The 15,598-nt window shown below is 36.6% G+C and overlaps 1 protein-coding gene and 1 long non-coding RNA gene across 2 annotated transcripts; one reads left to right on the forward strand and one right to left on the reverse strand.

The window, feature by feature from the left end:
- Positions 1–2,117: 2,117 nt before the first annotated feature.
- On the forward strand, positions 2,118–12,075 carry LOC144966613 (uncharacterized). The gene is made up of 3 exons (XR_013644247.1): positions 2,118–2,965; positions 6,655–6,915; positions 7,377–12,075. It is a non-coding gene; the product is annotated as an uncharacterized LOC144966613 (long non-coding RNA).
- LOC144966612 (uncharacterized) lies at positions 9,453–15,488 on the reverse strand. The gene is made up of 4 exons (XM_078903353.1): positions 15,166–15,488; positions 12,588–12,811; positions 11,313–11,405; positions 9,453–9,990 (listed from the first exon to the last, which is right to left on the reverse strand). Exons 1-2 carry the CDS (start codon positions 15,439–15,441, stop codon positions 12,755–12,757), a joined length of 333 nt encoding a protein of 110 aa, XP_078759479.1. The 5' UTR covers positions 15,442–15,488; the 3' UTR covers positions 9,453–9,990; positions 11,313–11,405; positions 12,588–12,754.
- Positions 15,489–15,598: the final 110 nt, after the last annotated feature.

The raw sequence follows: 15,598 nt of genomic DNA on the forward strand, positions 1-15,598 counted from the left end.
CTCTACCAACTGAGCTATCCGGACCCCCGTCCTTTTAGTAGACAAGAGCATTTATATAGAGCAATATCCACGAAACATGCTCAAGGCGCTTTACAAGGGGGTCATACCATAAGACCACGTAGCCGTGCATCATGGAAAACGCAATAACTTCAATAATAAGATGGAGCACTAACCGTTATTTGTTAATAACATTTTGGATACATTGTGACCAAGTGGCGCTACTAAGAGCAGCTTATCCAATATCGGTAATGAAGTTTTAATTTGTTACAATTAATCCCTTTTTCAAACAATGTGGTTATTTATTTGTTGTTGTCTTTATCTTTATTTTCTCTTCATTTTTAAAAATGAAATTCTGATTAAATTAACGTGCATCTAACGATCATTAACCATCCACTGTGTTGTGTAAATACTAAGACAAAGACCTGCGCAAATGCAAAGCCAGACACAGTAATATTAATTGTGTTAATCAGTTTGTACATGTAATGGGTGGAAAAAAAATGTTGTCATCAAACCAATGTGTTCTTTGATACGTGTTATCATCAAACGTAACGCAGAACACATGACTTTATGAATGTAAGAGCTGCCAATGATTTTTATACCCGTGCTACAACATTACAGCAGAATAACACGATTAATATTCGCTACGCTTGATTGAAATTCTATATCAAATATCCGACAACAAGCCGCAGATAAGAAATAGCCCGTGAAATAATAGATATGTTGATAAAAGAAATAATTTAAAAAAAATAAAAAAGAAAGAAGAAACCAATTCTATTCATTTATTCATATTAGCTTCCTTTTATTCATTTATTTCCATTTATTTTTATGTTTTTGAACCTCGATAATATGTAGACCCTACATCGGCAGACTGAGTATTCGAATAAGTTAAGAAGAAGGAGAAGGAGGAGGAGGAGGAGGAGGTAGGAGGAGGAATATGAGGTGGAGAGAAGAAGAATAAGAAGAAGAAGAAGAAGAGGAGGAGGAGGAGGAGGAGGAGGTAGGAGGAGGAATATGAAGAGAAGAAAAAGAAGAAGAAGAAGAAGAAGAAGAGAGGAGAGAGGAGGAGTAGAGAGAATATGAGGAGAGAAGAAGAAGAAGAAGAGGAGGAGGAGGAGGAGGAGGTAGGAGGAGGAAAATGAGGTAGAGAGAAGAAGAAGAAGAAGAGGAGGAGGAGGAGGAGGAGGTAGGAGGAGGAAAATGAGGTAGAGAGAAGAAGAAGAGAGGAGGAGGAGAGGAGGAGGAGGAGGAAATGAGGTAAGAGAAGAAGAGAAGAGAGAGAGAAGAAGAAGAAGGAGGAAAGAAGAAGAAGAAGAAAGAGAGAAGAAGGAGAAGAAGAGAGAAAAGAAGAAGAAGAAGAAGAAGAAGAAGAAGAAGAGAAAGAAGAAGAAGAAGAAGAAGAAGAAGAAGAAGAAGAAGAAGAAGAAGAAGAAGAAGAAGAAGAAGAAGAAGAAGAAGAAGAAGAAGAAGAAGAAGAAGAAGAAGAAAAGAAGAAGAAGAAGAAGAAGAAGAAGAAGAAGAAGAAGAAGAAGAAGAAGAAGAAGAAGAAGAAGAAGAAGAAGAAGAAGAAGAAGAAGAAGAAGAAGAAGAAGAAGAAGAAGAAGAAGAAGAAGAAAAGAAGAAGAAGAAGAAGAAGAAGAAGAAGAAGAAGAAGAAGAAGAAGAAGAAGAAGAAGAAGAAGAAGAAGAAGAAGAAGAAGAAGAAGAAGAAGAAGAAGAAGAAGAAGAAGAAGAAGAAGAAGAGAAGAAGAAGAAGAAGAAGAGAGAAGAGAAGAAGAAGAAGAAGAAGAGGAAGAGAGAAGAGAAAAAGGGAAGAAGAGAGAAGAAGAAGAAGAAGTAAGAGAAGTAAGTAGTAGTAGTAGTAGTAGTAGTAGTAGTAGTAGTAGTAGTAGTAGATATTTTGTTATCAGTGATCTTTTTCTGTTTGCCATTTCTAAAATTTCTTCATTTCTTTTCCTTTCCATCCATGACACCCTCATCATTCTTCTGTAAAACCACATTTCCACTGCCTCCAGTCTTTTAACCATGGTCTTGTTTATGGTCCAGCTCTCACAACCATATAGCAGCACAGACAGTACATAGCAATCCAGGGCCCGTTCTAATGAACGCGGACTAGCGCTTAGTCCCGGACTATCTCTGACTTTAGTAAATGACTAGAAAAAATCGGATTTAATGTGAGCTGACTAAGCTAGTCCCAGACTAAAATCACGTCACCTTCGGACTAAGTTTGGCCAAGATTTAGTCACTTGCTCGAGTCGGACTTGATCGTTTAGTCTCTGACTAGTAACTAAGAAACGGCGTCAACAAAGTCAACAAAGATGGCGGCCAATGTTAGACGACTCGGTTCGCGAGAAAAAAATACATAGAAAAAGAATTATAACGACAAAAGTAATCTGTTGATATTTGTCAATACTAAAGGAAACGGTTTAAAGGTCACAGATCGTCGAAAGCACACATTTTTGTCCGGGAAACTAATAAATCTGATGAAGTTGAGTGACTCAGTGAGTCTGAGCCTGAGATTTCAGCTTCGCTTGGTTCGAAGTTTAGATTTAGATATTTAGAGAATAACAAACACACAACTAGACCTAGCTTATTTTTTAATATGAAAATTATGTTGTTTAGCTAAAACACCCCCTACCCCCTTTTATTTTCTTTATTTTTGTGCCAAGCAAAGCAATGCGAAGTTACTCTCGATCACATGACGTGATTCGTATGACTATGACTATGACACTGTCATTGACAGTACTGCCAAAACAACTGTCAACACATGAAAATGGCGGCAGCTGTGCTGTTTCAAATTCGTCAGAGAACACTGATTCAACGGGAGAGGGTGTTTCGGGTCAGACTTAATCCCATCGATTCGTTTAACGACGATGAAATATACGAACATTTCCGTTTTCATCGTGAACACATTTTTATAATTTGTGATCTTGTAAAAGACGACCTTGATCGTCTTCTCTGGAGGAAAGGTTAGTATCTGTATTCATTTTAATTTTAATTCTAATCTCATACTAGACTAATCTTTAAAGAGAAGTTTTCTTATATTCTCAGCATCCAACCCTAAATCGGTGCGGGCAAGACTTCTTCTTCTTCTTCTCCTTCATCTTCACACCTCCTCGTCCTTCTTCATCAACATCATCATGTTCATCTTCTTCTGCCACTTCTTCCTCCTCCTCTTCTTCTTCTCAACTGAACTAGTCAAACTAAGTGTTAGTGTTGGTAGATTTCTCTAATCATCACACACAAACCACTATGACTGTTACTGGTATGACATGGAATGGAAATTTTTTCACCGCTCTCTGGCACTATTGAATTTTGCATTCCCTTAACCAATTTTCGAGCTCTTGTCGGAGATTATTTTCACTGTAATTGTAATATTTTTGAAAGGGAACATTTTTCATTAGCAAAACCAGTTTAGAATTGAAGAAAAAAAAATTGTACAGTTGGACTGACAAATTGCTGAGGAGAATCAATCTTTAAAATAGGATTTTTCACTCGAGGCGATGGGCAGCGTGGCTCAGCAGTATGGTCTTTGCTTTGTATCCAAAAGGTAATTAGTTTGATCACCCGTTGTACTGTGCGACCTTGAGCAATCCATCTCGTCCTAGTTCCATTTGCGGCACTGCACTGCGGCTGATGTCTGGTTATTCCAGTGTTCCCTTGGAATAGACGCTAAAGACAGACAAATTTCCCCATTGGATGAAAAAAGGGAATGTTATCTTTATATGCATATATGCTGGTCTGACATCCGAATGCAATATGGGCCTCGTTTAACATTGTTGCACTGGACATTATTTTGTGTAATTTTTTGAGATTTTCATTATAACAATGAGCTCATGATGTATTGGGTTATCAGACCTGCAAATTAGTGCACGTTGCCTTAAGGCTTAAGGAAAATTAGTTTATTTCATCCCAGCTTAAATGATGAGATTTACCGTTATAATATTATAATAAATGCGAGAGTAAAATACAAACTATGACACTATTTCAATACGAAGCAGAAATCAGAGCCATTCGAAACATTACAAGAAATACAAACAAAAAAAGAAAAGAAAAATATCGGATCGGAAGGTCCTGGGTTCGAGCCTCGTGCTCGGCGCATAGTTGAGTCCTTGGAAAAGACTCTTTACTCACATTCTCTCACCGTACTCAGGTGTAAAATGAGTACCTGGCCGTTAACAGTGTTGTCTTTGTCCGAAAAATTGTAATATCGCCTGACAGGCGTCATGTCCTGTCCTACATGTTAAATGTTGCTGTTGACCAGGGAACTGTTGTAAAGCGCTTTGAGCACATTTAATGGATATTGCGCTATATAAAGCTCAATTTAATTTAGTATGAATCAAGTAAAAATCCTCTCTTGCGGTTATACCAAAGCTGTTAAAAAATCGTAATATGTTGTTTCAAAACTTGTGTCGTGTTTTTAAAATTTCACTTCAAATACACATTACAAAGATGTTGTCGACGGTCAATTTAAATAAAGTATTTCACTGGATAGACTTTAAAAAGTGAAAGTAATACATTCGAGTACAGTTTCCTTGAACTTGAACTCATTCGAATATCCCAAATTTTTTCATTATTATTTTTAGTTGTCATTCCATTCCTTACTTGAACTAATTTCACCTAGCCAATGTAAAAAAGGATTTGATTAATTCAAGGTTTTATTTTAATGCGCCCTGTTATTTCGACCACCGAAAATTTACTGTTACATTGACAGTTACGTTTGTGTACAATATGATACACATGCATACACACAGGCACTCACACACTCCATTGTCATTTCGCATAATTGACACCTCTCTTACTTATTCTTATCACTTCGCCATTCATTCTAATTTCAATGCCACATGCCATGATTTGCTACTAGTTGGCTACGTCATTAAATGAATGATTGATACAGGAACCTCCCAATAAAGTAAATAATAATTATAAATTTCCCTTTAATAGTCCTCATGCGGAAATTTGTCTTAGGGTTTATTCAATGGGAATACTGGAATAACTCCGGTGTCACCAACAGCACAGCGCTGCAAATTGAGCTAGGGAGAGATGGCTTGTTGATGGCCACATGCCATGGTGTATATTCGAACTAGGTATCTTTTGGGTACGAAGCAAAGACCATACTGGTGAGGCACAAGCGTCAAGTACAATGACATTTTTTAAAAATTATTAAAATTTAGCTTTACATAGCGCAATATCCACTAAATGTGCTCAAAGCGCTTTACAAGGGGACACTGGTCAACAGCAACATTTAACATGTAGGACGAGACAAGCGCCTGTTAGGCGATATTACAATTTTTCGGACAAAGGCACCTCTGCTAACAGCCAGGTACTCATTTTACACATGAGTACAGTGAGAGAATGTGAGTAAGAGCCTTTTCCAAGGACTCAACTATGTGCCGAGCGCGAGGCTCGAACCCAGGACCTTCCGATCCGAAAGCGAGTGTCATACCACTAGACCACATCTGCACAAAGACATCATGCTGAAAGTAATCGCATCAAATAGTTCTTCCTTCACTCCTTCAGAGCTGCAAGGCTGGTGTAGCGGGAGTTTATCTATGTTTCTTTAGTGTGAAACAGACAATAGTAATTGCTTGCTACCCCTTGGATAGGACACAGGTTTATTGTAAAGAACTTTCCACCAGATCTAACAAATACAGATTACCCACCCCATCATTCCTGGGTGGTCAGTGGGGTCAAATAAAAATCTCTACTTTGCCCTTAGCATGTAAAGCGAATACCCTAATAATTGAGCTAGAGGGACCAACTTCGCATCAAAGACCTGTTTAGATATCCTTAAATATTTGAAATGAAAAAAAAAAAAATTTAATGAATAGCAGTCCTTCAGAGGCATGAAGCCCAAGGAGCCAGGGTTTATCCCGGTTTCTATGGCATGAAACAGACAATAACAATTGCTTGCTACCCTTTGAATAGGAAGGTAGTCTATCACAAAGTACTTTCATGAGATCTGACAGACTTAGCTACAGAAGCACAACCCCTCCGACTATCACTATCTCCCCCCCCCCCCCCCCCCTTTCTACCACTTACATTACATCAGAAAAAGGGGCAAGTTGGAACAATGCAATGGTTTATTCCTCTGTTCCCCTCTCCTCTGCCTCCATCCATTCTAACCCCACTACTGGCAGTCACTACCACTACTAAATGCTCTTCAAAACTTGTAATAGTAAAGCACCATCCCAGTGATAAGAAAAGACATCATCAGGCTTCACATAAAAGCTCATTACCCAATCAGTTTTCATCAGGCACAGTTACTCAATCAGTCAGTTGTCACACATCATTCGCTTTATTAGGCATAGGACTATCAACATATTGATCAGTCAGTCACTTGCCTCCCACCCACTAGCCTTTTGTTGAGTCGTCATGGTATGATACACAAAGTACATGGTTGTTAAAAGGTCACCCAATGACTATTACTCCCCCACCCTCATCCCATCTCCATTCCCTGACGCCTGGGTTATTCCATTCTTCCCTTGGAACAGACCCTGAGACACATTTCTCCTATGGGATGAATAAAAGGAATTTTATTATTTTATAAGAGGCCATTGTGCGCGAGCTGTACTGTACGTAAGTTGACTACACTTCCTGATTTAGATTTTATTGCAGGTTTTAATATATGCAAAAATTTTCCTTCTCCCATTTTTAGGTCGTCTCTGATGCAATTTTATAAGTTACAAACTTGGTTCCTAAGTGGCCTGGTTCAGTGCATGATGCAAATTTTTTTAGGAAATCTGGGCTATTCTTTGCATTTGAGGATCCACATCGCAGGGCTTTGGATGGTGTGATCCTTGGAGACAGTCGTTATATGTTAAGAAATTGGCTAATGACCCCAATACCAAAACCCCCAAAATAGAGGAGAAGAGGCATTTAACACCGCCCATCGTATCACAAAATGCACGATTGAAAGGTAAGTTTTACCAATCATATAATCCCACCCTCCAGGAAACAATAACATTTTGATAATTTTTGAAATTTAATATTTCAGGTTTATTTTTATATCCACTTTAACAATACAATTTGCAAATGATCAATGAAAATAAAAGAAAATTAACCAAAAAAATAGTTGTAATCATACTGTCATTGTCATGCTAGTATAAACATTACATTTTTTTTTTTTTGAAGAACTCAGATTAACCATTATATGTAATTCTTTCCCTTCTAATTGTAATTAAATGACTGAGAAAAAAAAAAATAAATAAATAAATAAAGAGAGAAGAGAGAGAGAGAGAGAGAGAGAGAGAGAGAGAGAGAGAGAGAGAGAGAGAGAGAGAGAGAGAGAGAGAGAGAGAGAGAGAGAGAGGTCCATTTAATTTTAATTGGTTTTAAGTGTACATGTACAAGTACAAGCAATTATTGTCATTTCAACAGAGTCATTGGAGTGGTTAAAAGAAGATGGAATTGTCTCCATGACGAGCTCAGAATGACGCCTGACAGAGCCTGCAAGGTTATTTATGTGTTTTTGGCTCCACAACTTTGCTGTTGATGCTGGCCTACCCATGGAAGAAAACAACCGTAATGATGATGATGATGACAGCAATCATAACTTTTCTCCTATTGGGACTCGGGAAGGAGCATCTGAACAGAACGTCTTGCTGCTGGCAAGGCAGCCAGGCTGACTTTGATTAATAGTGCTTTTAGAAATATCGTTGAACCTCTCTAATCAGGAAATAAATATAATCATTAATGTAGTACATCACTCTGCAAGTATACTGTGTGCAGTATTCTTGTTGTGATGAGCTACATAAATGTCATACTGTTTTAATTATTGTTCCAGCTGGTCATATGGAAACACATTTCTATATCATATAACTACAAGTCGCCTATCAGGCATCTAGTACTCTTTGACTATCCCATTTTACTCCTTTTTACTGGCGCTGATGTGTTGCAAGTGCTGTAAAACCCTTAAAAACAAAAACAAACCTGTTTGGCAGGAAGTATTAAAGTGCATTCACTGTAATTTTTTCTGGAATGGGTCTGATGTAAATTGGAAAACTGAACAAGAATTCTCATGCCTGAGTCGGTTATCAAACAGAAAACAAAGGGGCATTAAAATTTTCTTTTTTTAAGGTCATCAAAATCCTGAGTTGAGCAATCAAATTTTAACTGCCCTATTGTCATAAGACAATTACATATTGTAAGACCTTTTGTATAAATCATTATACCAGCCGCTTAGCCAAAGCCCAGGATAGTCCCAAGTCACATTTGTGATAAGGGTCTTAAATCGCCATGCCACTGTACAAGTTTGTGACAATAGGCCAAAATAACAATCTGTATTTATTCCAGAGGATTTGTTCTACCAATAACATAAGGAACAATGGAGTGATTGTAGTAAAAAAAAGGCCTTAAACACTGCATGCATGCGATTTTAAGTAAATTTTAACAAAAACATATCAGCTCTATCAAAAGTACAGATTGAGATAAATACAGGACTAAAACCCCTCTAAATAACAATTAGAAAATCTCAAGAACCATTTTTTAAAAATGGTTTAAGGCAATTCATAAGACAGGTTTTAACTGCGATTTTCTAAGATACTATGAGGCCAATTTTTTCTACACTATGGACAAATGTATTGCAACATGTCTCCATGGATTGCTTTAAACCATTTTTAAAATTGACTCAAAATACATGTGATTGAATTAATATTCAAATTCAAGACATTAGAAACCAATTGGGTCATGGATAGAAACTAAATTATGATGTCATTTGTGAACGCTCCCAGCTGTGATTTTCATACATGAATTAATTTCCTATAACTGTCATCTGCATTTTTTGCAGCCGCAAATCAGGGCGATCCGCAAATTTCCCAAAATTGGCAAATCGTGGCAAATTTTGGGAAAATTGGCAAATCGCGTGGCAAATTTTGGGGGAAAAAAAGAAGCGAAAACAAAATAACGAAAAAGAAAGTGCGAAACTTGAGAAATGTTGCAGCTTTGCCTGGGCCCAAACCAAGGGAAGCTACTCTCTACGGATAATGATCTCATGCTCGCAGTGTATCTGCATACACTGCAATTCCCAATTTTTGTGATATTCCTCAGCATGAGTCTGATACTGGAATTATACATCTGACCCTATTTTGGAAGTCTGAGGCAGATTATGTTCTAGCTCTCGCTGCATTGGCGTCCCGGTATGCCTTCTCAACATGCTCGTCAGCTGATGTGGAGCGAAGTTTTTCTCTTTACAATCTTGTCTTGTCTTCCAGAAGGCGTAGACTCACAGAAAACAACATCAAAGGACTAGTTTTCCTTTACTACAATAAGTTTATCGATGCCTCTTTTTTTGAGTAGTAAAAGAAAACTAGGCCTTTGATGAGTCTGACTGAAAGTGTACGTTTGTTTGTGTGTATGTGTGTGTGATTGTCTAAAAGTTTGGGCGCATAAATCGCTTTACATTGTGTAAATTAATAAATGTAGCCTCCTTAAATGTAATAAATTGTCTTTTATAAATTTTTTTTTCTGTATCGCGTGTTAATTTTTACTGAAACGCTTAGTTCTCCTCGGCAAATTTTTTGGCAAATTTTGGTCTTTTTGGCAAATTTCTTGGCAAATTTTGGGGGGTTTTTTGGGCAAATTTTAGGTCCCAATTTGGCAAAAAATGCAGATGACAGCTATAATATCAAGACATATAAAAAGAATAATTTAATTATAAGTAGTGTAATAATTAATATGCCTCATCTTAAATTTCATGTATTCAATTCTTATGGTATTTTGTTCAACAATGGAGTTGGGTTTTTTTTATAATGGAGTATTTCCGACTGCAGCCATTGATCCACTAATGGATTGTCAGTGATCTGTCATCTCCTCTTGGGGCCAGCTTGTCGTAATCTTTGGCTGATGCCATCTGAGGCATTCCACTCCTCTGGTGTATGGGGAAGAGTTTCTATTGTCAAATCATCTACTACAACTACTGACTCCACCACAGAGCAATCAACAAAACTGATTTCATTAATCTCACTCATATCCATCTGTCTGGCTAGTGTTGAAGCTGTGGAGGAAAAAAAATCTTTAGAACATCTTTTTCACTGCATTGAAACAAAACATGATTATATCTGTGAATTATGAAACTGGCCACATTATGAAATCAAGTGGTGCTGAAATCAAAAACGTCATTTCATTTTGAAACTTCTCTGATCCCACATAGTCTTCAGGTCAAAGTCAGAATTTGGAATGATAAAAACTTTTGAACAATGTTATCTCCTTAAGCAACATGAAATGCTGGCCATTTAATTGAGATGATTTTAGAACCACATCCCACTTTTTAAACAAATCCTTATAAACTGTTTGTCAGTGCTTAAAAGTGTTAATATAAATATATTTGAGAAAACAATGGACTCAGCAACAGTATGCATTTTTGTTTTATTTCCTTGTAAATCATCTTTTTGTTTGAGTATTTTTCTCTAAGGGGGAACCAGTATTTTTTTTTACATATGTAATATGTGATAAGTAAGCATTTGAGTGTGTTCCTCTTAATGGGGACCTGTGCTTGTGCCTGGACGACACTTTTAGGTGACTTCAAACTAAGTCCACCGATGGCATGCTCTTGGAATCTACATCCATTCCATATAAGAACCATTCCCTTTTTGTTTTACTTATTAGTGCTTTGAATTGTTAATCTAGAATTGCTTGACTATCCATTTGCATCCTTTTTACTGGTGCTGAAATGACCTAAACATGTCGCAAGCAATTAAAAACAGAAGAGGATTTATAATTCTAGAACATTTTGTTCCTTTTTACTGGCACTGATATGACCTTAATGTGTTGCAAGCGCCGTAAAACCATTAAAAACAAACAAATAAAGAATGTTGATTAAACAAAATCACACAACCACACTTATGTTATACTTCGTGGTCCCACTGTCACTTCAATGTCCCCCATTTTGACCAACTTGTTAGCCGTGATAGTCCTTTCAGTACTGTTGTCAATGTTAAATACACTGTTAGTGGCTATGTGGTCTTGTGGTATGACACTCGTTTTCGGATCGGAAGGTCCTGGCCTGAGCCTCGCTCGGCGCATAGTTGAGTCCTTGGAAAAGACTCTTTACTCACATTCTCTCACCGTACTCAGGTGTAAAATGAGTACCTGGCCGTTAACAGTGTTGTCTCTGTCCGAAAAATTGTAATATCGCCTAACAGACGTCATGTCCCGTTCTAAATGTTGCTGTTGGTCAGGGACCCCTTGTAAAGCGCTTTGAGCATGTTTGTGTTTATTGCTATATACAAAAGCTCATTTAAACAAATTTTTCTTTATTCTTTCGGGTGAAATTCTATTAATAATTTAATGACTTTGTAGCAAAAGAATTATGCTTACTGATTATGGTGTAATCTCCAAGATTACAGTCAGATATGTCAATAATAATTCTGGCTGGACTGGGATTCGGAACCAAACTCTCAGTGCCCATTACTGTAAAGAAAATTGTTGATAAATTTGAATTAAATGAAGTATAGAATTCACAAGTTGCACTTCAAGTCCAGATTACCCATTACAAACTTAATGAGGAGGAACACAGTGGTGTTTTTTTTTAAAGGTGAATTGTTATGAAATTATAATGATTTTAATTCTATTTATATCAATTTTAATATGATACGATATCAATTGATTTTTAATGTAAAATTTGCATCATATAATTACCGGTCTCTGGCTCTTTTTTTTTTTTTTAACCATGAAATGCATCCAAGTGTAATCTTATCTTCTGATCTTGAGACCCATGAATCCCAGAAATAACAAATCTGCTGGAATTGAACCCATGACACTTTGATTCATATGCAAGCATGATAACTCGCTGTGCCATTGGCTTGCCCTAAATAAAACACTAAATGAAACAAAATAAATCTTTACAGGACCCAACTCCAAAGTGGAATTTCAATACAATGTTGCATGATGCCACTTTGACGATTTGTGATAAAAAATACATGGCAATCCCTTATGACACAAAAGCTCTTGCTCCATCACTTATTTCAAATTTGAAATATTCATATATAATTTTGTCAGCTACTTCAGGATTGATGGTGTAAAGTAAATTTCAAGATTTTAACTACCATTGAATTATTAAATGTGAATAATCTTGTTTTGATACTCGACTTCAGCCTTCATTTATTCTTTTAATGTTTTTAAAATTGAGAAAAAATCAAGAGGGAACGTGTCCCAGAGGCAGTTGTTAGATATGCAATAGAGGTGATATACTTTTGAGACTTAACTACCAAAAGAGGATAGTTATGTTAGAGAAAAATGAATCAGTGCATAGGCAATTGTAAGGATGTCAATATTAGACGATCACAAAAGATGCATGCATACATAGTACAAATTACTTGTTTAAAATATTGTAAGGTACTATTTGTATTCATGTCAGGCAGCCCCAGAGACCAGCGATCACATCGTCCTCCACTGTCCAGTCACTAAACTTGAAGGTGGCTATGAAACCGTCCTTAGGGTGGAGGAAGACTTTAGAAGCTGGGTTGACGAAATAAATTTGGAGGTGTAGCCATATGCTACTACTACTACTTTATTCATGGAATGCCTAGATGACAGCCTTTTACATTTGTATACAGAACAATGTATGGAACTATTATAATTGCAGAAATTTACCTTGAATACCATCAACAATGTTACTACACTCGCCAATAATGACGAGTACCGGTACTTGTTCAGTAAAGATTGAAGAGGGTCCTGGTTTCCCCCTCCAGTCTGCTTTACATAATCAACATGACTTTGGACTATTCTTTTCGTGTCCTTGAATTTTTTTTATAGCTCCATCACCGAACGGTTTTTGAGAATTCCGCATTGACTCTCATTCTGATCTTTTCCCAAACCTGAAAATGAAAAAGGAGAAAAAAATATGTAAATCAACGATTATGTAATGAGATTGTTGAGGACATTCATTTTGCACTGGAATCAGTTCTATTGATTGCTTTTTGTTGCCATAAAATCTTTATTTATTATTATGGTTGTAGCAAACTTTACTTGTATAATTAGTCTGTATCCTTTAAATTATTTGCATAAAAAATGTCATGCTTTTGAGTGTAGATTATTATCAGTCATACCTCTTAAATTGGCATTTTATCATTAAATATTTGTAGGGTCTGACTGGAGAGGGTGAAGATTTATTTCTTGCTTATCAAATGTACTCGGGTAGGTCGCCCTAAATCTGTATGCTTTTCTATACCTCAAATTCCAACAGCTCTAACTGCAATTATTTGACATCTTTTGTTAGTTTGATGTAAATACATATGAGGTATTATCAGTTAACCTTGCTTAAAAACCGAAAATAGATACCAAACCCCCTCACCCCAAATATGTATGCTCATGCCCCAAACCCGTATACGGCTTGCCCTAAACCAGTACAGCATTAAATTAGTCTCCTAATTTTTCAAAATTTCATAATTTTTTTAATATGATAATGTTGTGGTAGAATTTCATTTATAATTAGTTTTTAAAAATATTTTCTAAAAGACAAAAAAAAATAAAAAAATTGAGCATATATAAAGAGCATTATCCTAGCATTTACGTTTGTTGCGGTTATAACTTTTGACGCATTAGCGATTTTCTGTTATTTTTTGCACTGAAAAAAAAAAAAAAAAGAATAAATAAAGACACAGCTTGGGAATTTTTTTTAAAAAGAAAAAAAACAACCTTTTACTTTTAGAAAGAAGTTTATTTTCACTTCCACTTCATTTCGAATTTTTCTGGTTGACTTGTTCTAAATATTCAAGTGAGTTGAAAGCTTAAAACTTTTGTCATTTTTTGTGGCAACTGACACAGATGCTAGATTTGTATACGGCTAAACATGCTCAAAGCTCTGTAAGGGGCTCCAAGCCAATAGCAACACCGCAATATCACAACTTTTCCCCGACAGAGTCATTACTTTTAATGGCCAATTACTCAATAAGGAGCCTTTTCCAATGACTCGACTTTGAACCACTCAGGGAGGGACTTGAATCTTGGGCCTACGGGTCCAAATGCAAGTGTCATACTACAAGACAACAAAGCCCCACTTAGTAGGGGCAAAGAGGAAGGGTGAAATTTATTGCCTAACCTCCGCACTACACTACATCTATTTATATTGTTTATTGATAAATTATGGGTGCCATGTCGGCTATTATGATGCTTTAAAATTTTCATTGAACATGCCAACCTGTTTTTTTCATTTTTTTTCCATTAATTTTCTTTTTTTTTTTTTTAGAAACCCGAGACCGGGTTGCCACCTTGCCTGTTCTTGCCAAGTAGGTAGTAAAAGGGTGGATCAGAGAGCAGAGCAGGGAGATAGGAAGTAGATAAACACGAGGTATACAAATACAAAGCAACATTGTGAGTGACAGGGACCTACAGTAGGCACTTGCAAGAATTTTTCAAAATAGTGGCTATGGGTATTAATTTAGCGTAGAAAAATAAAGGGGAGTGAAACATTAACTAGAGTGAAAAAAGTATCGCTCTATCTCCACTGGTTAAAAAGTTATGACCGTTTATGTGGAGGAAAATCTCTATATAGCTTAATAGGAAAAAAATGTGACGAAAGCACAGCATCCCAATGCATAATCAAGTTTAATTCAGAAACAGCTTCAGATACAACTTTGAAATTTTTACATGTGGCAAATCATCTCTGTAATACATTGCAAACAGAAAATGAATTATTTATTGAGAAAGAAAAGTATAGTTTAGAGCTGAGACAGCTGAAATCAAGGAAAAATAGATCACGACATACAAATGAATGACCTATTGGAATTTTGGAAAAGTCAATAATAGAATATTTATTCACATGAAGATAAACCAAATACACCACTGAATCGGCGTCATTTAGTTGTTCACTTTGAACTTTTCAAAATGAAAATAGACCTCATAAAAGCAAAGATATGGACTGACAAATGTTTGAGGTGGTGTATTAGCCTACTCTACAGTCCTACAGATGCCCAGTGTCAGTGACCGTGCTGTAGCCTATTTTTATTTCATTTCATGATAGACCAAATACACCACTGAATCGGCGTCATTTAGTTGTTCACTTTGAACCTTTCATAATGAAAATAGACCTCATAAAAGCAAAGATATGGACTGACAAATGTTTGAGGTGGTGTATTAGCCTACAGTCTACAGTCCTACAGATGCCCAATGTCAGTGACCGTGCTATAGCCTATTTTTTATTTCATTAGTGACAAAGAAAAAATATATGTACTTCTCTTTTTTTTCGCACTGTCACGGAGTGCTGCAATCTCGACATAATTGTATTTTCCAGGAGGGCTGCAGTTTCAGGGTTTGAAAAGTTATAGTTTTTCTCTTGTTGAGCTCCATTTTCGTCAATGAATTTCAAAAGGAAATAGAATCTAAACAAAACGAAAGCGGATGTAGCGCTGATTAAATCTTTTGCGTCAGAAGAACCCAAACAGCAGCACAAAATAACCGATAGAGTCAAGGGATAGGTCAGGACTAGGTCAGGACTAGCCACGCCCATTTCTAGGCTAAAGCCCAGCTAGTCCGAGACTAAATAATGCTCATTGAATCCGATTTTTTTAGACACTAAGTTTGGGCTAAAGACTAGCTAGTCATTTACTAGACTAGTAAATTACTAAAGTTAGTCCGCGTTCATTAGAACGGGCCCAGGACTTTGA

The sequence above is a fragment of the Berghia stephanieae genome, chromosome 2 (genome assembly GCF_034508935.2).
Source record: "Berghia stephanieae isolate SIO BIC M18660-M18661 chromosome 2, UCSD_Bste_1.3, whole genome shotgun sequence".
Taxonomy (NCBI): Eukaryota; Metazoa; Mollusca; class Gastropoda; order Nudibranchia; family Aeolidiidae; genus Berghia; species Berghia stephanieae.